General features: G+C 44.7%; 1 protein-coding gene across 17 annotated transcripts in view; it reads left to right on the top strand.

Moving 5' to 3' along the window:
• Positions 1–19,510, top strand: part of arhgap44a (Rho GTPase activating protein 44a) — a 378,392-nt gene that overhangs the window by 340,704 nt on the left and 18,178 nt on the right. For 9 of the 17 annotated variants that reach the window (XM_038778043.1, XM_038778046.1, XM_038778040.1 and 6 more), the window contains 3 exons: positions 10,437–10,658; positions 15,286–15,732; positions 16,019–16,164. In XM_038778043.1, coding sequence (XP_038633971.1) covers positions 10,437–10,658; positions 15,286–15,732; positions 16,019–16,164 — 815 coding nt within the window. Of the gene's footprint in view, positions 1–10,436; positions 10,659–15,285; positions 15,737–16,018; positions 16,165–19,510 lie in introns of those variants that run through there. The other 8 variants (XM_038778047.1, XM_038778049.1, XM_038778048.1 and 5 more) reach the window with 4 other exon arrangements.

Genomic DNA, 19,510 nt, shown 5'->3' with positions numbered 1-19,510 from the left:
TTCCTGATTTTGTGCGTGAATGTATTTTGAGAATTGAAATAGTATTGAAAAGCATGGAGTAAAATGATAAATATTCTAAAGCTGGCAGTGCTTGTGCGCTGGACTGGGAATTAAGCAGTCGAAAGATGGTTTGTCCAAGGATTTCATAATCCTGGACACTGTGTTGATTGAAAACCCGCAATAATTATCTCTTACATTTCCCAGTGAGAATATTTGGTATGTAAAGTTGTTCAAGGTTGTTCGGCGCATCACCTAGTTTGGCAAATTCAGACTGGTGTTATGCATTATCCTGGATGTCAGACACAACCCAGCTCCTTGACACGAGGAACAATGTGTGCTATAAATGTAGTTGGAGCTGAAATAAAGGCACGTATTAAATTACGCGCCGAGAATGAAACTTGGATTGTATGTTGGTTTGATAGAAGTAATTTTCTCACTCCGAGTAGCAAGACGCACTTGTTTCCATAATATACCCGAAAATCGCAGCTGTGATTCTCCCACCTCCATGGACAGTGGAAAAGGTTCTTGGAACTAGCAGCAAAATTGAGATTGAATTCTTTGGGGCAGCACGGTGGCACAGTGGTTAGCATTGCTGCCTATAGCGCTGAGGACCCGGGTTCGAATCCCAGCTCTGGGTCACTGTCTGTGTGGAGTTTGCACATTCTCCCCGTGTGTGCGTGAGTTTCACCCCCACAACCCAAAGATGTGCAGGTTAGGTGGATTGGTCACGCTAAATTGCCCCTCAGTTGGAAAAAAAAGTAATAATTGGGTTCTCTAAATTTAAAAAAAAAGATATTGAATTCTTTGACTAATCCGCAAACACTCTGGGGGCGGTGTCATGAAGCATGTAAGATCTGTTTAGAATGCAACAGTGGAGGTGGGGTAGGCAAGGGGAAAGTTTTCTCATTGTAACTGCACTAGCTCTGTGAAAGTGCTATCCGATTAGGCCAACTCCCCCGCTCTATTCCATATCCATGAGAATCTGCCCACTAGGTTATTCAGATGTAATCCCTGCTCTGCCTTTAACAAGCTCTGATTGTTTGTGAGCTCCATGAGATGTATGCTGAAGTAAATATTTCAGTACAATGGGAGAGGCAGAGGTGACCCATCCCATATTGAAATCAGCCATTAAACGTTGACCATAAAGTTTGATACTGCAGTATATTCTCAATCCAAATTAAAATAATATAGTTGCCCCTTGGTCACTCCATGCCAAAAGTAAAACAGAATATATCAGTTTATAGCTCACAGTTTTTCATTTGTATTCTTCTTGCCTTCCAGTGTGTTGTTTATTTCCTCCCCCCTTCCAAATTGAGATAATTTAAAATGAGTTTCATATGGAGGTAGGATTTCTGCTTTGGGCACAGTCAGGAAATTGCAATAAAAAGGTGTTTGAAATTGTTCTGGTGAGCTGGCAGTTAAAGATTTTGGGAGCATTCAGTTTACACACTCACAGACATAAAGACCAGGAATGTTCACGCAGATGGAGAGGTTCTTCTTCTGTGGAAATTGCAGCAGAGGCCCAGGTCTGGAAATCACCGGAAACGGAAATAACAACTTCCAGGACATTTTTCCCCAAGTTAGCTTTGTGGAGCCTCGAATTATCCTGACTCTACACTCCCGACCTGGGAGCAGAAATTCAGGCCAAATTGTTCAATGTATCGAGCAGCTTAACAGAACTTAATTTTCTTCTTTCGAGATTAAATTATTCCTTGATGTCTTTGAGAGTGGTAAACTGGTGCAGTTTTATCAATATAGTTGGAAATGGGTTGAGACAGATTTTTAATTAGTAATGGGTTGAAGGGTTATGAAGAACGGGCAAGAAAGTGTTGAGGCCGAGAGGAGCCAAGATCGTATTGAATGGCGGAGCGGGCTCGGGGGCCTGAATGAAATGAAAATCGCTTATTGTCACAAGTAGGCTTCAATGAAGTTACTGTGAAAAGCACCTAGTCGCCACATTCCGGCGTCTGTTCGGGGAGACTGGTATGGGAATTGAACCGTGTTGCTGGCCTGCCTTGGCCTGCTTTAAAAGCCAGAGATTTAGCCCAGTGTGCCTACTTCTGCTCCTAGGTCTTATGTTGTTTTTATCAAAAATATCATTTTTAATGAGCCATAATTTCCTGATTCCCCAGCATAGGATTTAGGGGATACTGGAATGATGCGCTGGGAATCCCTCTCGGAGATTCCCATGCAAGGGTTAACCCAGCAATTGTCCAGAAGTTCTAACTTCCTCTGGACTGGGCTGGCAGCCATCCAACAGAAGCAATTTAAATTGCTAACTTCGGATGGTTCTACCAGTTTAACCCCGCTAGTTACTCTGAAAGAATTAGAAGGAAAAAAAATCACTTCTAACTTGAGAGTAGCTATTTTAAACACCCAGACTGAGCCCTGCACTGGACAACCCCCCCCCCCCCCCCCCCCCCCCCCCCCCCCCCCCGATGACCCACATACTACCTCCCAACCAGGCATATACCCCCTCCCACGGCCCAAACCCTGATCCAACCTGGCACGATATCCCCCCCCCCCCAATGCAAACAAACTCCCCATGTGTGGACTCAAACCACACCCCACCCCACAATGTCCGGACCTGGCCCAACCCGTTACGTCCCCTGACCTGGTTCCCTAACACCCACAACCCCTCTGGACCCAACCTGACACTTCCCCCTCATGCCCAGACCTGGCCTCCTTGACCTGACACCTGCATGCCCCCAGCCCCCTCCCAACCTGACACAACCCGAAGACCTGGAGGAGCCTTTCGATGGCTTCTCACATCCCATCCCTTTCTCCCTTCAGTGAAACCTACCAGGTTGAACACTTGGCATGGGCCACTCCTGACACTGGTTAAATCCGAGCAGGAGGCTGAATTGCTTAAGTGGCCGCTATCTGGTAAGTTGTAAGGACTGTACAAATAATATGTATAACAAAATCTGATGCCATCATGAAATCATTGAGCATTATTAGACCAAAGAGGTATTTTGCTAAAAGCATGCCAGTAAATATTCTACATCTGTATCAAAAAACCTTACTAAATGTTCCATTAAACCCTTCATCATAATAATCATAATAATCACATTTACCTCCTGTAACGTGTAACATGACCGCCGGTGTTTTCCGGCCCCAACACAGGCGGACACTCTCGCGGGCGGGACAGGGAAATTTGGAGAGCCGGTGACTTTTAATGACCCTCCAAATTTTCCCATCCCATCGCGATCATGCTCTCCTCTGTCAGGACTGGAAGCTTTCGTTTTCACACGCAATAGAGAAGATGAAACAAAGGGCAAATTGGGCTGGATACTCCGATTTTGAGGCTATGTTCCCGCTCCAGCGTGGGAACGGTGGCGTTTTACGCCACAAAAAATGGCGTAAAACAGCCACCAATCCTCCATTTGGCTGGGGGCTTGCATAAAGGCAGCGTAGAGCACCCGGCTTTCGCTGCAGCGGCCGCACATGTAACTTGGCAAAACCGCTCGCGGACCTGGCCTGTGAAATAGTGCCCAACATTTGGCCGGCTCACGCGCCCTGCTCACGAGTCGGCCCTCCCCCGACTGTGGCGTCGCTGGACTGAATCCGCAGCCGCCACGCTGAGTTTCGACGAATGAGATGTCATGCGACCGACACAGTCGGGAAATTGGCCGGTCGACGGAGGAGCAGCGGGGAGTGGGCCTCATCGCTAAAGCGGCGCCACTCCCAATTCAGTCGTGAACAGGGATTCCCCGGCCAATTGCCGAACGTGATTACGGCGTCGGCGACCGGAGAATTCCACCCCTGATGGTTTGCGTAGCCAACCAATAGCAGGATTTAACGCATTGTTTACATTTTTTAAAATTGGAATTCTTAAAGCCACTGTTGACAGCGAAGTATGTAAGTTTATAATTTCACATGACAGTGCTTTAGTACTGATCATGTCTCTCCCATTCCAGAATCTGTATACCTCAGGGTGTGGTTAACGGTACATCTAAATGTAGAACCAAGTTACTTTATGTTCTCCAAATGTACGTATGGTGCAGCTGTGGCCTTACCCAGATTATCCTTATACAGAATCATACACAAAATAATATTGAATACAAACCTGACATATTCCGTCGATCGTTACTGAGCTATAGTCTTCAAAAAACTATAAAGTAAAAGCTATGAACCTAAATCATAGTTCACATTTGCCCTTTACTACAAGTTTTCTGCCTCCTATTGTTCGAGGGAAATGGTGATTTATGCCGTGTCCAAAGCCATACTTTTCATCATTGTGACACAGGATGCTTGATCAGAGAAATGCTGCATGAATCATTGGATCATCGCATTGAACTATTTTGGGAGCAGTGTCTAATCAGTGAGGAACAAAAACGGATTGAACTCTTAATTAAATTTCAAACATTTCATGGCTCCATCATTACCAACTTTGAACAGAAAGGTTTGGAATTCGCCCGTTTTGTAAACCCGTTCCTCACATCAGCCTCTCATAGTGAGAGCAGTGTAAGGTCATAGACCAGAGTGGATTTCCTCATTCTCTTAGAACAAGGAGTGTCCCCTGTACAAAATTCAGACCACTACTAAGGATTAAGAGTAACATAATCACCACCACTTGGAAGTTTCCCTCCGAGTCATTCACCATCCTGGCTTGGAAATACATTGCCGTTCCTCACTGTCACTGGGTCAAAATCCTGGAACTCCCTCCCTAACAGCACTGTGGGTGCCCCTATACCACACAGACTGCAGCAGATCAGGAAGGCAGCTCACCACCACCTTCTCAAGGGCAATTAGGGATGGGCAACAAATGCTTGCCTAGCCAGTGAAGCCTACATCCTGAAAAATGAATTTAATTTTTTTTAAATTTTCTCTTGCAGGAGAATATGTGGCTTCCAATAGCCTAATCAAGAGAGTTAGCTTGAAAGAGTTATTGGGCTGAATTTTAACTTGGCGGTTAAGACACCACAAACTGAAAGCCCCCAGAAACCCACTGATTTCCACATTTAACTCGAGTACATTTGTTGGTGCACAGCCTCTGTGGGACTGGTGGGTCTGATATGTTTTTTAAAAAAATTTGCCTGGAGTTTTAGCCTGAATTGTGTCTCTAACTTTGAGCATATGGGCTTCCCAGACTTCCTGGAACTTGCTAAGTTGCATAAGGCAAGAGGACAGTGGGGTAGACATCAGTGCGAATAACTGAGACATTATAATATTTGCACTCGAGACAAACTCCTGCGATCTCTCTCCAATTGTCCCAGAGCCTCGAGGAAGGCCGGCAGATTTCAGAACCTCACCCTTTGTCTGTTGCTGTTCTGGAATAGTCCTCTTTGCCGTCGACCCATAAGGTTCAGTATCCACATCCAGCCGAGCAGAACATGGAAGGTCCTCCAATCGGGATTCTCCACAGCTGTCCCTAAATCTCCCATCTACCCTGACTCACTTTTGTGACAACACAACCACCTGTCTCAGCAAACACACTGTGCCTTTCTGAGCGGTGGAAGATGTACATGAGCTGTATGATGGTGCATCCTTGAAGGAAGTAGCCTCCACTGAACAGTCTTCGTCCTCCTCTGGTACCATCTCTGATGGGTGCTTGCAGGACATGCGGAAGATGAAACCATGAATGAGAACTGCAAGGTCAGAGAGGTCAAAGTCGCCATTGTGCAGATGATCATGTTAAGGTGCTTTCTGACAAGTCAACATGAGTGTGTTTTATTCTGCATGACTGTATTATATTTAATTCTGTCACCAAGTAGACGAGAGGCCTCCACTTCTCCATCTCCAGTAGTCAGGCATTTTGGAACCCAGCATACCTCTAGCACCATCTCCTCCACAGGTGTCAATTTAGCAATGACTGGAGGCTTGCCTTCAGTTCTCTGACTCCTTATTCACCCATACTTGTATTTTCTGCAAGGGTATCAAGAAAGGCATGGATGTGAGAAGTTAGATGTTTTAAGAGGATGGATGGACAGCCCTTGGTAAAGGATTGCTGTGGGGGATGGGTATGACGTTGGGGTTGTGAGGAAACTCTCTCTCTCTCTAGAGAGAGTGAGAGAGAGAGAGAAACGGATGCACCTGTGAGGTTTATGGGCAGCACGGTAGCATGGTGGTTAGCATAAATGCTTCACAGCTCCAGGGTCCCAGGTTCGATTCCCTGCTGGGTCACTGTCTGTGCGGAGTCTGCACGTCCTCCCCGTGTGTGCGTGGGTTTCCTCCAGGTGCTCCGGTTTCCTCCCACAGTCCAAAGATGTGCGGGTTAGGTGGATTGGCCACGCTAAATTGCCCGTAGTGTCCTAAAAAGTAAGGTTAGGGGGGGGGGGGGTTGGGTTACGGGTATAGGGTGGATACATAGGTTTGAGTAGGGTGATCATGGCTCGGCACAACATTGAGGGCCGAAGGGCCTGTTCTGTGATGTACTGTTCTATGTTCTATGTTTATTGGTCTGAGGAGAAGGCTGGCGAAGGCAGAGTCAGGGAGTCTATACTTGAGTATGCCTTGCCACTGACCTTATATGGTTATTAAACCTCTTGTAGCACTACCCAAGAGAAAGACACCACACTCCTGCTGCTGACCACCTCAGGAATCTCTAGCCACCTTTGCTTGTTCTCTGCAGTAGATTCCATTCTCCTCTCCACAGATAATAGAATCTCCCTCTGACCCCTTACAGCCTTAAGAATGATATTCACAGACATGCTGAAATGTGCATGACTGTCTTTCCATGTTGACACTTTACCTAACAAGTTGTGGCCTTTTTTTTGCCAGATTAACAATGCTCCCATTCTGAACCTCACAGGGCCCCTTTAAATAGTGAGGCCATCACTCCCAGCCTCTCTAATTGTTTGGGAAACTAGGAAAAGCCAGGCTTCAGTTCAGAAGCCATGCCGCTGAAACGTCCAAATTCCCGAAATTATGCAAGGCTGTGTGCAGATCAGTGTTAAAATCCAGTCCAGTGTAACTAAATTAATTTCATCATATAATCATGATCCCATTCTGTTTCAGAGTCCAGCACATTAACTTATCAAAGAAACTGCCTCCTTTTATCACATTGTGGGCATTCAGTACTTGAACAAAATCTTTCAATGAACAATGTATTGAAAATAGCCATAATTCTTCAACAGACCCACTTTAAAAATTGCAGCAAGTGACACTTATTTCATATAGAACACTGTTTAGCTATGGGCTCTGGTTACGGTCAGTACTGGTTAGCTCTGGGTTCTGGTTATGGTCAGCACTGGTGAGCTGTGGTCTCTAGTTATGGTCTGTACTGGTTAATTGTGGGCTCTAGTTATAGTCACTACTGGTTAACTCTGGGCTCTGGTTATGGTCAGCATGTTTTGGTAATGAACTCTGGTTATGGTCAGTACTTGTTAACTCCGGACTCTTGTTATAGTCAGTACTTTTCCTATGAGCTCTAGTTATGGTCAGTACTGGTTAGCTCTAGGCTCTCATTATTGCCAGCACTGTTTAGCTATGAGCTCTGGTTATGGTCAGTACTGGTTAACTCTGGACTTCTGTTATGGTCAGCACTGTTTAGCTATGGGCTCTTGTTATGGTTATCACTGGTTAGCTATGGGCTCTGGTTATGGTTAGCACTGGTTAGCTATGAGCTTATCAGGATATAACTATTTTCAGGTTTACAATCTGCTTGAACATTGATAGACTTTGTGAGCAGAATGGGGGGATATAAACAGTGTACTCATATTTGAGGTTAAATGGCCCAATAGTGCTCTCTAAACACCTGAGTTAGTATATAAGGGACTCAAGTGTTAATAACTGTTGAATCAGGCCTGTCTAATATTCAGGCTGTGTTAGTAAATATGGTCACAGTCATGAGTATACAGTTGCAATGGGTAATTAGAAATACTAACTTTGGTATTGTGACTTTGGTTGTTTGATGGGATGTTATATTTAATCAAGTCTTATTCTAAACTCTGAAGGCCAAAGTGACATCTCCTTAAACATTGGCTTAAAAGGTAACGGGCGCGATTCTCCCGAGTCACGAAGACTCGGGAAGCTGGCGTCAAAAACGGGCGGGTTTGACGCCAGCCTCCATCCCCCCGACCGGGAACCGATTCTGCTCCCCGGTCGGGGCTAGCATCGCGCGGCCGTGACCTCCGGCATAGCGGGCTTAACGAATTTCGTTAAGCCCGCTTGCCAGAGTTAGCGACGGCTGACGCGTCAGATGCCGTCAGCCGCGCATGCGCGGATTGGACGACTCCAACCCGCGTATGCGCGGAGGACGTCATCACGCATATGCGTGAAACCCGCGCATGCGCGGGCCGGTATGCCCCTCAGCCGCCCCGCGAATGGATACAGCGGGGCGGCGGAGGGAGAAAGAGTGCGCGGGGTAAGTACCCGTTGCCCGCGATCGGTGCCCACCGATCGCGGGCCCATGGCACCCTTGGCACGGCCGTGGTACTGCCGTGCCAATCGGTGCCATGGTTCCCCAGATCGGGACTTTACGGCCATTTTTACGAACGGTCAGACCAGGTGTGTTTTACGTTCATAAAAACGGTCGTAAAGGCCTTGGAAATCGACCCATCGGCCAGGGGTGAATCGCTGCTCGCCGTAAAAAAACGGTGGGCAGCGATTCGTGTCGGGAGGCGGGCGTTGGGGGGGGGGGGGGGGGGGGGGGGGAGAGAATAGCGGGAGGGCGTCGGACCAGCGTGGCCGTAAACATTTACGCCGCCCGCTATTCTCCGCCCCGTCGTGAGTGCGGAGAATTCCGCCCGTCATTTATCTTTAAATAATAGTGAGTAAACTCTCTGGGATAAAGACTTAGAAATTGTCACACGCTGCTCTAGAGGTGTTACTGTGGTTGAATATACACTGAGAGCTACTTTATAATTTAGTCTGTCATAGTACTTTTTAATTCTCTTGTACTGAAATTGCACTGGATCTAAATTCTAGCTCAACACAGACCTCTAGACAACAAATTTAAAACGTAAGGCAGCATCACTGAAACTGTGAGATACTGTCATATCTGCAACTGCCAAAAAATGGTTTGTTCTATTTAAGTGGATGCTATTTCCTGCGCGTATGTGTGTGTGTGTGTGTGTGTAGGCATGTGTATCAGCATGCATGTGTGTACACCTATGTAAGGGTATGTGTGTGTATGAATGTGTGTAAGATATGTATATAAATCGGTATGTCAAGCATCTATTTTGATTTTGTTCATCACACATCAGATACCCCAGATGCAAAATCATCCCTTTAAAGCAAAGATAAAGTAAGGCATCATTTAAAGATAAAAACATTTTACATATAACACAGTTCATTGAACAGCCAGTAAATTATGTTCCAATTGGCACAAACGGAAATGAATAAACAATGATGCACAACACAGACACTCCTCAATGATAATGGCATAGTGTAGGTTAGATGGCCTTTAGTTTTTTGACTTCCCATGTCGGTGCAACATCGTGGGCCGAAGGGCCTGTACTGCGCTGTATCGTTCTATGTTCTATGATAGAAAATACCTGGCAGTCAGAATGTCTCGTGCCTTTAATTGACTTTACTATCCATGTTTGAAGTAAAAGACAGGCCCTCAGCTGCGTGTTTCTCGGCAGCACCCCATTCACTTGCAGTGGGATTCTCTCTTTCTGCCATTTGTCAATGGGATTTCCCATGAAGCCACCCCACGACTCCGGGAAACCCACAGGCAGGGGCGTGCTGTCAGCAGGGAAAGAGAATCCCCTCGGCCAGAGAATTCCGGCCAAAATATTTTTTTAAAGAATAGAGCGTCAGTAATTGAACTGAGAATCTGCTCAAACAATCAGCACATCAGTGAATTCAGAAATGCAGAACAGCCCGACAGGGACAAGCATTTAAATTTTAGCAACAGATTATGTGTAAAATGATACTCCTGACCTTAGGGGAAAAAAAGAGCTCTTCTATTTCTCTCTGCACAGAATTTTGGAAAGATCTACTATAATTGCACATGTATCTTTTGTATAATAATTTTATAAATTCAAGAAATTGCTTTTCGGAACAGGTAAACCATATTCTCTCAAGTTTTTGCTTTTCTGGTGTTGTCGTTATTGTTACAATTCCAGCCTGCCATACTAATGTGCAGGCACCAGCCCTACATTCACGGAATATGAAATGATGTCCACAAAGTTTTAACGCTAATTTAAATTGATGCAGCAGTGGTTGTCATTTAGCAAAAATCATTATCACGTCCTGAAAAAGCTACAGGCCACGTTCAATAGTCGTGAATAACTTTGCACCTAGCATTCATAGGTTATAATCTCGACAAAATCTTTTAGTCCAACTTTATTTATAATGGGAAAGCTAGATTACCATATTGTAACTCAGGAGTAGTTAAATTGTTAAATCTGTCCTTTTCTGTAATTAACTGTAATTCAATGCATTTTGAAAAGAATTCTCTTCTATGTCTACCTCTGAAGCTATTTTATTTTGAAGCCAAGTGTCCTTTTCTTCAAAGTGTTGATGGTGTCTCTGTGTTCCTGTAGCATGGGTGTGAGGGTAATGGACACATCCTGGGTGGCCCGCAGAGGCTCCTCCGGAGTCCGAAAAACATCCTCTACCCCGCCTGGCACTCAGCCCCCTCCTCCGTCCGCCGAACTTGCTGCTTCGTGTCAGTCGCCAATCCCCGAACAGTCAGTAGAAAATTCCTCTTCTCCCTCCCCCACTCCTCCTCCTAGCGGCCCACTACCTGGGGCTGAACGAGCAAGGTAAGAGTGTGTCGCAGCTGCTGTGTCTGTGTCACCAAGCTTCTGGAGCTTTCCTTTTCCTCTCCTCGCACTCCTGTCATTCTGTTTGACTGCGACCTGAGCTTCTAGCACATGGAGCAAGCTGAATCAGCCAACTGTGTGCATCAATATAACTAGGCAAATTAGTTAATATTCTGAGGTCTGAAAAGTGTCCTACCTACTGGATTTAATGTTGTGCATTATGAAGGCATAATGTACAGTTGCATTTGTTTGGGTAGTATGTAAAATTAGATATCACACAAATGGTGACTGTTCTTAAGGGCAGTGGTATGAAAACACGGCACAATAATAATAATCTTTATTAGTGTCACAAGTAGGCTTACATTAACACTGCAATGAAGTTACTGTGAAAATCACCTAGTCACCACAATATGGCGTCTGTTTGAGTACACTGGGGGAGAATTCAGAATGTTCAATTCACCTAACAGCACGTCTTTTGGGACTTGTGGTAGGAAACCAAAGCACCCAGAGGAAATCTATGCAATCACGGAGAGAACCTGCAGACTCCTCACAGACAGTGACCCAAGCCGGGAATCAAATACGGATCCCTGGCGCATGAAGCAACAGTGCTAACCACTGTGCTACCGTGCTGCCCATATTTTGACAGTTAGAGAAAAAAACCTCTGAGGTCATAATGTAGGGAATTAAAAGTAACTTACCCTAATTTGCTGTTGACAGTAAGGTGAGCGACACAATAAATAGATGGGAGCTGACTGTTTCGAAGTGACATCATTACATTAGGTGCGTGGCCAAATTCTAGCAGATGGTGTTCCACATGGGGAAGTATGAGTTCATGCACCGTGGAGCTAAGAAACATAGATCAGCATCTTATCTAAATGATGATAAATTGGGAACTGTGGAGGAGCAGAGAGACTGTGGGGCACTGCTAAAAACTATTGGACAGGTACAAAAATAATCAAACAGTTGAATAGAACATTGGCCTTCATTTCAAGTTGGCAGGCATTCAAAGAGCTACAGGTTATCCTCCAATTGTAATAATGTGGACTACATCTGGAGTACAACATTCCACTTTGGGTACTGAGGAAGAATAGTCTTGGAGGAGCTGTAGTACAGATTCACCAGAATAATCCTGAGACTAAAAGTGTTAAATTATAAAAGCATATTACTGCGGATTCTCGAATCTGAAACCAAAGAGAAAATACTGGAAAATCTCAGCAGGTCAGGCAGCATCTGTCGGCAGAGAAAAGAGCTAACGTTTCAAGTCCAGATGACCCTTTGTCAAAGCACAATGGTGACATTATAAAGTTTGGTTTCTTAGAATATACTGCCCTTCAGATTAAGGGTTGATATTATTGAGATGTTCGAGGAATTTGATAGGGCAGATAGAGATAAATTATTTTCTGGCTGTAAAGTCTAGAAAAAGAGGGCATAACACAAAAATTAAAGTTGGACTGTTCAGGGCTGATGTAAGAAAGTACTTCCCCGCACAGAGGGCAGAGAAAATCTGGAACTCTCTCCCGTAAACCCATTGAGGCTAGGTCAATTAAAAATTCCAAAACTAGGAAATGGCTGGATTGTAATTGGGTAAGGGTGTTAAGAGATAAGGCATGAGGGCTAGAAAATTGAATTGAAATACAAATCAGACATGATCTCAATTGAAAAGCAGATCAGACAGAAAAGAATGAAGGACCAACTCTAGGATTCTAATATGCAGAGTATCATGCTACTGTAGAAGTTATATCTATGAGAAGGATAAACGAGCAGTCTTTCAAATTCTGCTGCCAAACAATAAGCAGTCACTATTTAGTCTGTCCTACCCTTGGGGAAGAGATTGTTAACTTCTATGTAACTAAGACACAAAGACACAAAATACCAGTAATCAATGCTTTGTGCTCTTTTTTCTGTGATTTCATTCAGTTACCATTGGAGGTCAATCTGTAAACATATTGGCATTTTTAAAATAAACAGATAATTCAATTAATTTGGATAGTTGCATTAAAGATTGAATACCTGGGGCATAATGGCTCCATTCGGAAATGGGTCTTATTTTCAATCGACTAGTTTGCTGTACTGTATTTCAAAATAAAGCAAGTGACAAATTTGGTTAATTGCCGTACTTACTAGCAAAGTCCACCTCAAATCATTCAGGTAAAGGGCATAAAAGTCACCAGGTACCAGAGACCTTAGTTTCTCAGAATGGGAGAAGGAAGTTTCACTATCAACTGTATCAGCTAGAAATCCACCACAGACCGATTAGCTTTGTCCCATATATTTAAGCATAATAACACCCACTGAGTGGGTTTCATATGTTGTGATGCCCGCTTAACTTGGCTGCTTGATATGTACATTTTTAGTCTCATTCAGAATTGTACTTGAGCATTCAAACACGTGGATCATTTTTTAAAATGCTAATGATTCCTTTCAAGTTAGGTATTTTGCAACCAAAGTTATAAAGTGGCTTAAATCACCCAACAAATTAAGCACAGCACCAATCATTCGCATTTTATCTGAAGATGGCAACAACAAAAAAAGTCTCTAATTGAATCACCAATACGCACTCCAAATTTGATGCAGCATCGCTGTGAGACTGAGCTAATTAGTTTTTTTAATTATTTTACGGGATGTAGGTGCCACTGACTAGGCCAGCATTTATTACCCATCCTTCCTGCTCTTCAGAAGTTTTTATTTGTATTAAATATTATTGACATCACCAATTTCTGATGAAATTTCATCCAGTGAATTAGTTTATCTATTCTAAACTGTCCAATACTAAACAATCTGAAGGGAACAGAATGATCATTAGCAGTCAAATGGAATTCTTCAAATGCTTCTGCTATTATCCTGCAATAATACTGAAATGTTACTGTCTTTCGTTGAAAAGAAGTACTCATTACATCAACTTCTAATTTTCTGCATGGAATTTGGTGCTCCTCAAATTAAACCATTTATTTTACGTCAAACTTGGGAATTGCTACCTCTTCTGTATGCCTTGTTATTCACCAATTAAGTCCAGAACTAATCATTTCTGTTTTCGCAAACTGAAAAACTTTGGGGGAAAAAAGAACTACAGTTTCTCACCAGGTACCAGAGACCTTAGTTTCTCAGAATGAGAGAAGGAAGTTTCACTATCAACTGTATCAGCTAGAAATCCACCACAGACAGATTAGCTTCGTCCCATATATTTAAGCACAATAACATCCACTGAGTGGGTTTCATATGTTGTGATGCCTGCTTAACTTGGCTGCTTGATATGTACAGTTTTAGTCTCATTCATTTTGCAAAGAGCAAAATTCCTTCAACCATCGTAACTGACGTCCTATCACATAATTGTGATCCAGGCATGAATGGGATAAAGCAACGTTTATTGTCCTCACTGATAATGGCAGCGACAATGGGAAGGCTGAATATCAGACTCCCTGCCATTGCTGCGTCAGGAATTACAAAATTCAACCACACCATTGCAGTACACTTTTACCATCACCCTCGCATTAGCATGACGCTAAAAATAGTCTTACAAATTACAAGCACGGTCATCTGCTTAAAACTCTAACATTATATAATTCTTAAATGGCCACTTGATGTTTGCAAATCAAAGCTAACAATCCAATCCAAATGTAAATTTTAAAAAGGTACAGCATAAAGCTCGAAAAATCCGTTGTTGAGGTTTGGGTGATGCTGGCATCCCCAAGGGGGGGGGGGGGCATTTTGACTTTGAGTGATCGTGTAAATTTGGCAATGTTGATCATTATAAATCTCTCCAAACTTTCAATTCGATGCGGAGAGATTTATAACCTACTACTAAATCACTTGTTTTGTAGGGGAAGCACGGTGGTGCAGTGGTTAGCACTGCTGTCTCACGGCGCCAGGGACCAGGGTTCGATCCCGGCCCCGGGTCACTGTCCGTGTGGAGTTTGCATATTCTCCCCGTGTCTGCGCCGGCCTCACCCACAACCCAAAAAGATCGGTCACACTAAGCTGCCCCTTAATTGGAAAAAAAAGAATTTTTAAAAATCACTTGTTTTGCAACATCATCCGAAAACAAGATTACCCCTTATTATTAACAAACCCTACTCTCCCTGAAAAGGTGATGGTAGGCATTACTTGTGCAAAAAAAATGACTGATGGACCACTTCCTCGAGTATTAAAGGACACCATATAAAATTCACCTGAGTCACAAAGATATACCTGGGAAACCAGAAATTAATTTGTTCTGGCAAACCATTTGTTCCTCTGATTTCTTGTTCAAATCAGAAATATTTATCACCCTGCAGAACAACAAAAGACATGCAGTAAAATTAGAAAAGAGCTGTTTTAGAAACCACTGGCATGTTATTGAGTGCAGCGTTTGCACGTTCACTCTGTGTTTGAGCTTCTAATGCATAGAAACGCACATTTGTGCGTCAGATTTCGCATTCAGCATGGCGCTGCTCAGTCCATAGTGTCCGCTGTGTGTTGTGCAGTTACCCACTCATCCTATTGCCTCTACTCTGCTGCTTTACAGCAAATGTGTGTTGTGTGTTTTCATGTCTGAGTTACTAAACCTTGTTTTTTTTTTCTCTGTTGGTTTTTGCCCTCTTTTTTTTTTGTACCTCCCCAAACAAATGTTGCTCTTTAAATGTGTTTACAGCACAGACGCGTTGTCTTCCAATTGGTCGGATTCCTGTTACTCTTACCCTTCTCCAGAGAATGACAAACCTTTTCCTTCTCCTTGCTACCAGCATGCCCACCATTTATACCACAAGTCTCAGTCATCTGCTCCGCCTGAGGGTGTACCCCAAACCTCCTCCCCTCAAAGGTGGTCAGGGTACAGCCCAACCTTGCTCACTCAGCCTCCTTCCCCCCAGCAGCTTGACGTCAACTCTAACCCTAAGCCGTGCTCCCTGCACCTCCCCAAGCAAAGTCCCCTCACTGACTCGCATGTATCTGAAACTAATGTCTCACCTGTCTACATCAAAACCCCTTTACTTCTAACCAAGCACGACCTTTGTGGCACCCCCTTTAACCCTTCCATGTCAGCCTCTCCCCCATGGGTCAGCTGTGCCTGTGCCAGAGACAAAGGAACCAGGCTGACTAGGTAAATATTTAGAATTCATGCCTCCATGCTATGAGTATCTCTGACAGAGTAATTGAAACATGTGTGGAAATCATTAGGACTCGTATTGAGATAAAGCAACTCGCGGGAAATGAATAGAAAAATGTGTGCGGGGCTAATGTATATATCTAACATGTGCATTTTATTAGTATGTTAGTTAACCGAGTTTGATAGAAATAGCTTTGTAAGAGTGTGCACCTGCTGTACTTTGACATGCAGAAGCTGACGGAATATCTGTATGCAAGTAATCCCTATCTTTCCTCTTCAGTGCTATGAAAGGCAAAGAACTTTCACCTGTGATTGGACAGAAAGGCAGACCTGTTTCTGACCACGTGACATCCTCCAGCAGCCTCCAGCAAAGCATTGCCACAAGTCAACTGTCCAGTGAACATAGTCCCCATACACTGAGGAAAGGTCAGCACGTTTTTTAAAAATTCTGTTAAATATTGTGTCTTGTTGTGTGCTCGCAACACTCAAGGTAGAAAACTGATTTTGAGAACCTGGTAGCAGCGATCAATCACAGATTCAGGTCCTGAAAAGAATGCTGTTTGGTGCTGCAAGTTTAAGCCAAATACACCTGGGACATTTCATAAAATGTGACATAAATCATCGCATAATATGGCAAATTTGAAAAATTTACATCCCAACACCATTGTCAATCAGGCTTTGATGATCTGTCTAGATTTATTTTGTGTCCACTTGCAATATAACATCAAGAAACATCACAAGGGCAGAGAATCATGATGTATATTAATCTCGTAATATAACCACAGGGATGCGTCTCCTGCAGATTGACTGGTAAACAGGTTCAACTATGCAAGGATGCATGAAGTATGAATATATGGTCTGGGTGGGGAGGAATTTTCTGCTCCCATTTTCAGGGGGCCAGAACAGCGCGGGAGTCCCAAAACAGCTTTTATTGGGGCGGGATTTTCCGTTGTGATTGTCCCACCCTCCGTTTATGGTGGATCAGGAATCTTGACTTTCAAAGTTGGGATTCCCATTTGCACCAATTTCAATGCCATTATCAGGCGTTGTTCCCCAGCAACCCCCCCCCCCCCCCCCCCCCCCCCCCCCGGCCCAACGTTAAATGGACCATTCACTCACACCGACATGAATCACGTCAGGTCCCCCATGGTGGGCATCTGGCTAGCAGAACACGCCAGAGGGGCACAGGTGAGTACAGCCCTGGGGGGGAGGGGGGGGGGGGGGGGGAGATGGGGTTATGCCCAGCCAATATCCTGGCACTGCCTCTGGGGGTGTTGCATGGCGGGGGAGGGAGGGCCGCGGTGGGAGGCGCAGTAGTGGTGGTGGTGGGAGGAATGGAGTGCTGTGAGGGAAAAGGGGAGTTCCATGCTGGGGGCTTGGGTTGCGTGAACTGGGGGGTGTGATTCACCTTTACTCATTTATATCCGGGTACCCTGCTCGTTACAAAGCTTAATTTGCTGGCCAGCACGACTTCATGGGACCCGTCCCTTTCATTTTTTTGCCAGAAAATACGTCGGGAAAAGCTGGCAGCACAGCTGGCGGTCAGCCCTCTGCTTTTTCCTGCCCGAGATGACACGTTGCCAAAAGATAGCAAAATCCCACCCCAAGTATCACTCCACATTTAGTAGGAACAATGTTAATGCATGTGGGTTGGAGTGTTGAAAGTCTGAGGAAACTGAGACGGCTCCACAAAAGTTAAGTTACAAACCCCGCTAGCCCAACAAGCCTCAGTCAGGCAGAAGTCCAAAACAAGTACACTGGATTCCATTTCAAGGCATCATTTTGGGCAGGTTTCCAGGTGACCACGATCATCTGATAATTGCCTATCGGCTGAAGTGGTACGTTGTGCCAGATTCTCTGAGTGCTGGTAGGCAGTTACTAAACAGCTAAAATAAAATACTCACCAGGTCAGGTAGCATCTGAAAGTGAGAAGCAACCAATATTTCAGAATGCTGGACTGCCTTCGCCGAGCTGCCGTCAATTTGAAGATAACATCTACTCAGTTGCAAGTTTCTGCCATGGGCCATCATCAAGGCCGATTCTGGACCCACAGATCTTTGGGCACATGGACGAGGCAGGGACCTGAAGTATGGAGTTTCCTTCCTTTTCTTTCCTTGTCTGCTGCTCTGTCCTGTCATTAAGATGTTGTGACTCAGAGTCTGATGGGCAAGTTGTTGGGTAGTGAGCTCCACCCAGTCATTAATGTCAAGGCTGCCGAGTTTCAAGGAGAGCTTCAGGGTGTCTTTGAATTGTTTTCTTTGTCCTCCCATGGCCCGGAGAAACAGGACCTGCTGGGAGAGATGTTTTTCGGCCATCCGGACACTGTGTATAGCCCATTGATGTTGATTTTTGCAAGAGATTTGCCTGGATGCTTGTGGGGGTGGCTTCAAGAAACACTCTAGCATTTATTCAACTGTGCCCCCCCCCCCCCCCCCCCCCTCAACAAATCTGGAGGATGTGGCAGAGACATTGCTCTTGGAGTTTCTCCAGTGGTCTTATGAGTCGCTGATACACAGTCCAGGCCTCAGAGGAGTGTGGTAATGACAGCTGCTCTGGACACTATTGTTGACTTACCGACAAACACTCATTGCCATAGTCTGTATAAGGTTGAGCCGGCACAGCTGACCTCCTCAAAAATGGTGACCTTTTGAGAAAGATGGCCTGCGAAGTAAGGGAATTGCTCAACATAGTCCAGAGCCTCGCCTTCAACATATATTCAACATATTTGGATGACAAGGTGTAGGTTGATGTGAGTTTTATTTTGGCAATGTTCTAAGGACAGGGCAAGTTTCCTGCATACAGAATTGAAGAGATTGAAAGTACCTTTAAAAATCGGGCACAGACTGGGGAATGATGCTCAAACTGTCAGTGTATATCTATGGTGGTCAGTTTAGTATTGACTGAGGTTAAAGAGATTTCCATCTCGACAGCATTTAATACTGACACCAGGATCTTTGATGAGATGAATAGCCTCTGTTCAGTAAATTGTAAATAGTGTGGTGGCTATTAGACAGCCTTGTTTGACACTGATCCAGATTTTAACGGGTCTGTGTCAGATCTCCCGCTCAAGGATGTTGCAGTCATATCATTATTTAGAAGTTATAGGATTGTTATGAAGGGTGCGATCGAATGGCCTTATCACATCTGACTCGGTGACACAACAAGATCGTTAAATCTCGCGAGAGGCCTCTCTCGATGCAGGCCTCGAAGATTGGGCCCAGTATGCAAAACAAATTTGGTACTTTTTCCAGGCTAATGGCATCAATGGAGAGGGCTGACAGAATGTGATCCTCCTGACTGCCTGCTGGGACCCAACCTTCATCCAAGGATCGGTGGCGACATCGAGCAAGTGGTGAAAAGATGCCAGGCATGTCAAGAGCACCTGAAACTACTTCCTACGCCTCTCTTCACCCCTAGGAATAGCCAGGGCTTCCCTGGGTAAGGCTACTTACGGAATTTGCTGAGCCTTTCATGAGGTCCATGTTCTTGATCCTTGTGGACGCCCATTTTAAATAGTTAGATGTACTCAGGATGACCTCCACCACCTCAAGAGCCACAGTTGCAAAATTAAGGTGCTCGTTTCGCACGCACGGGATTCCAGAGGTGCCTGTCACTGATAACGGGACCCTGTTTATGAGCGAGGAGCTCTCCACATTTGCATGCACAAAAGGGATAAAACACATCTGGACGACCCCGTAACACCCGTCCACAAATGGTTTGGCAGAGCAGGAGGTGCAAACGTTCAAGTGGGGCATGCAGAAGCAGACCATGG

This window comes from Scyliorhinus canicula, chromosome 18, assembly GCF_902713615.1.
Source record: "Scyliorhinus canicula chromosome 18, sScyCan1.1, whole genome shotgun sequence".
NCBI lineage: Eukaryota > Metazoa > Chordata > Chondrichthyes > Carcharhiniformes > Scyliorhinidae > Scyliorhinus > Scyliorhinus canicula.
This window is presented reverse-complemented; position numbering and strand designations above follow the sequence as displayed.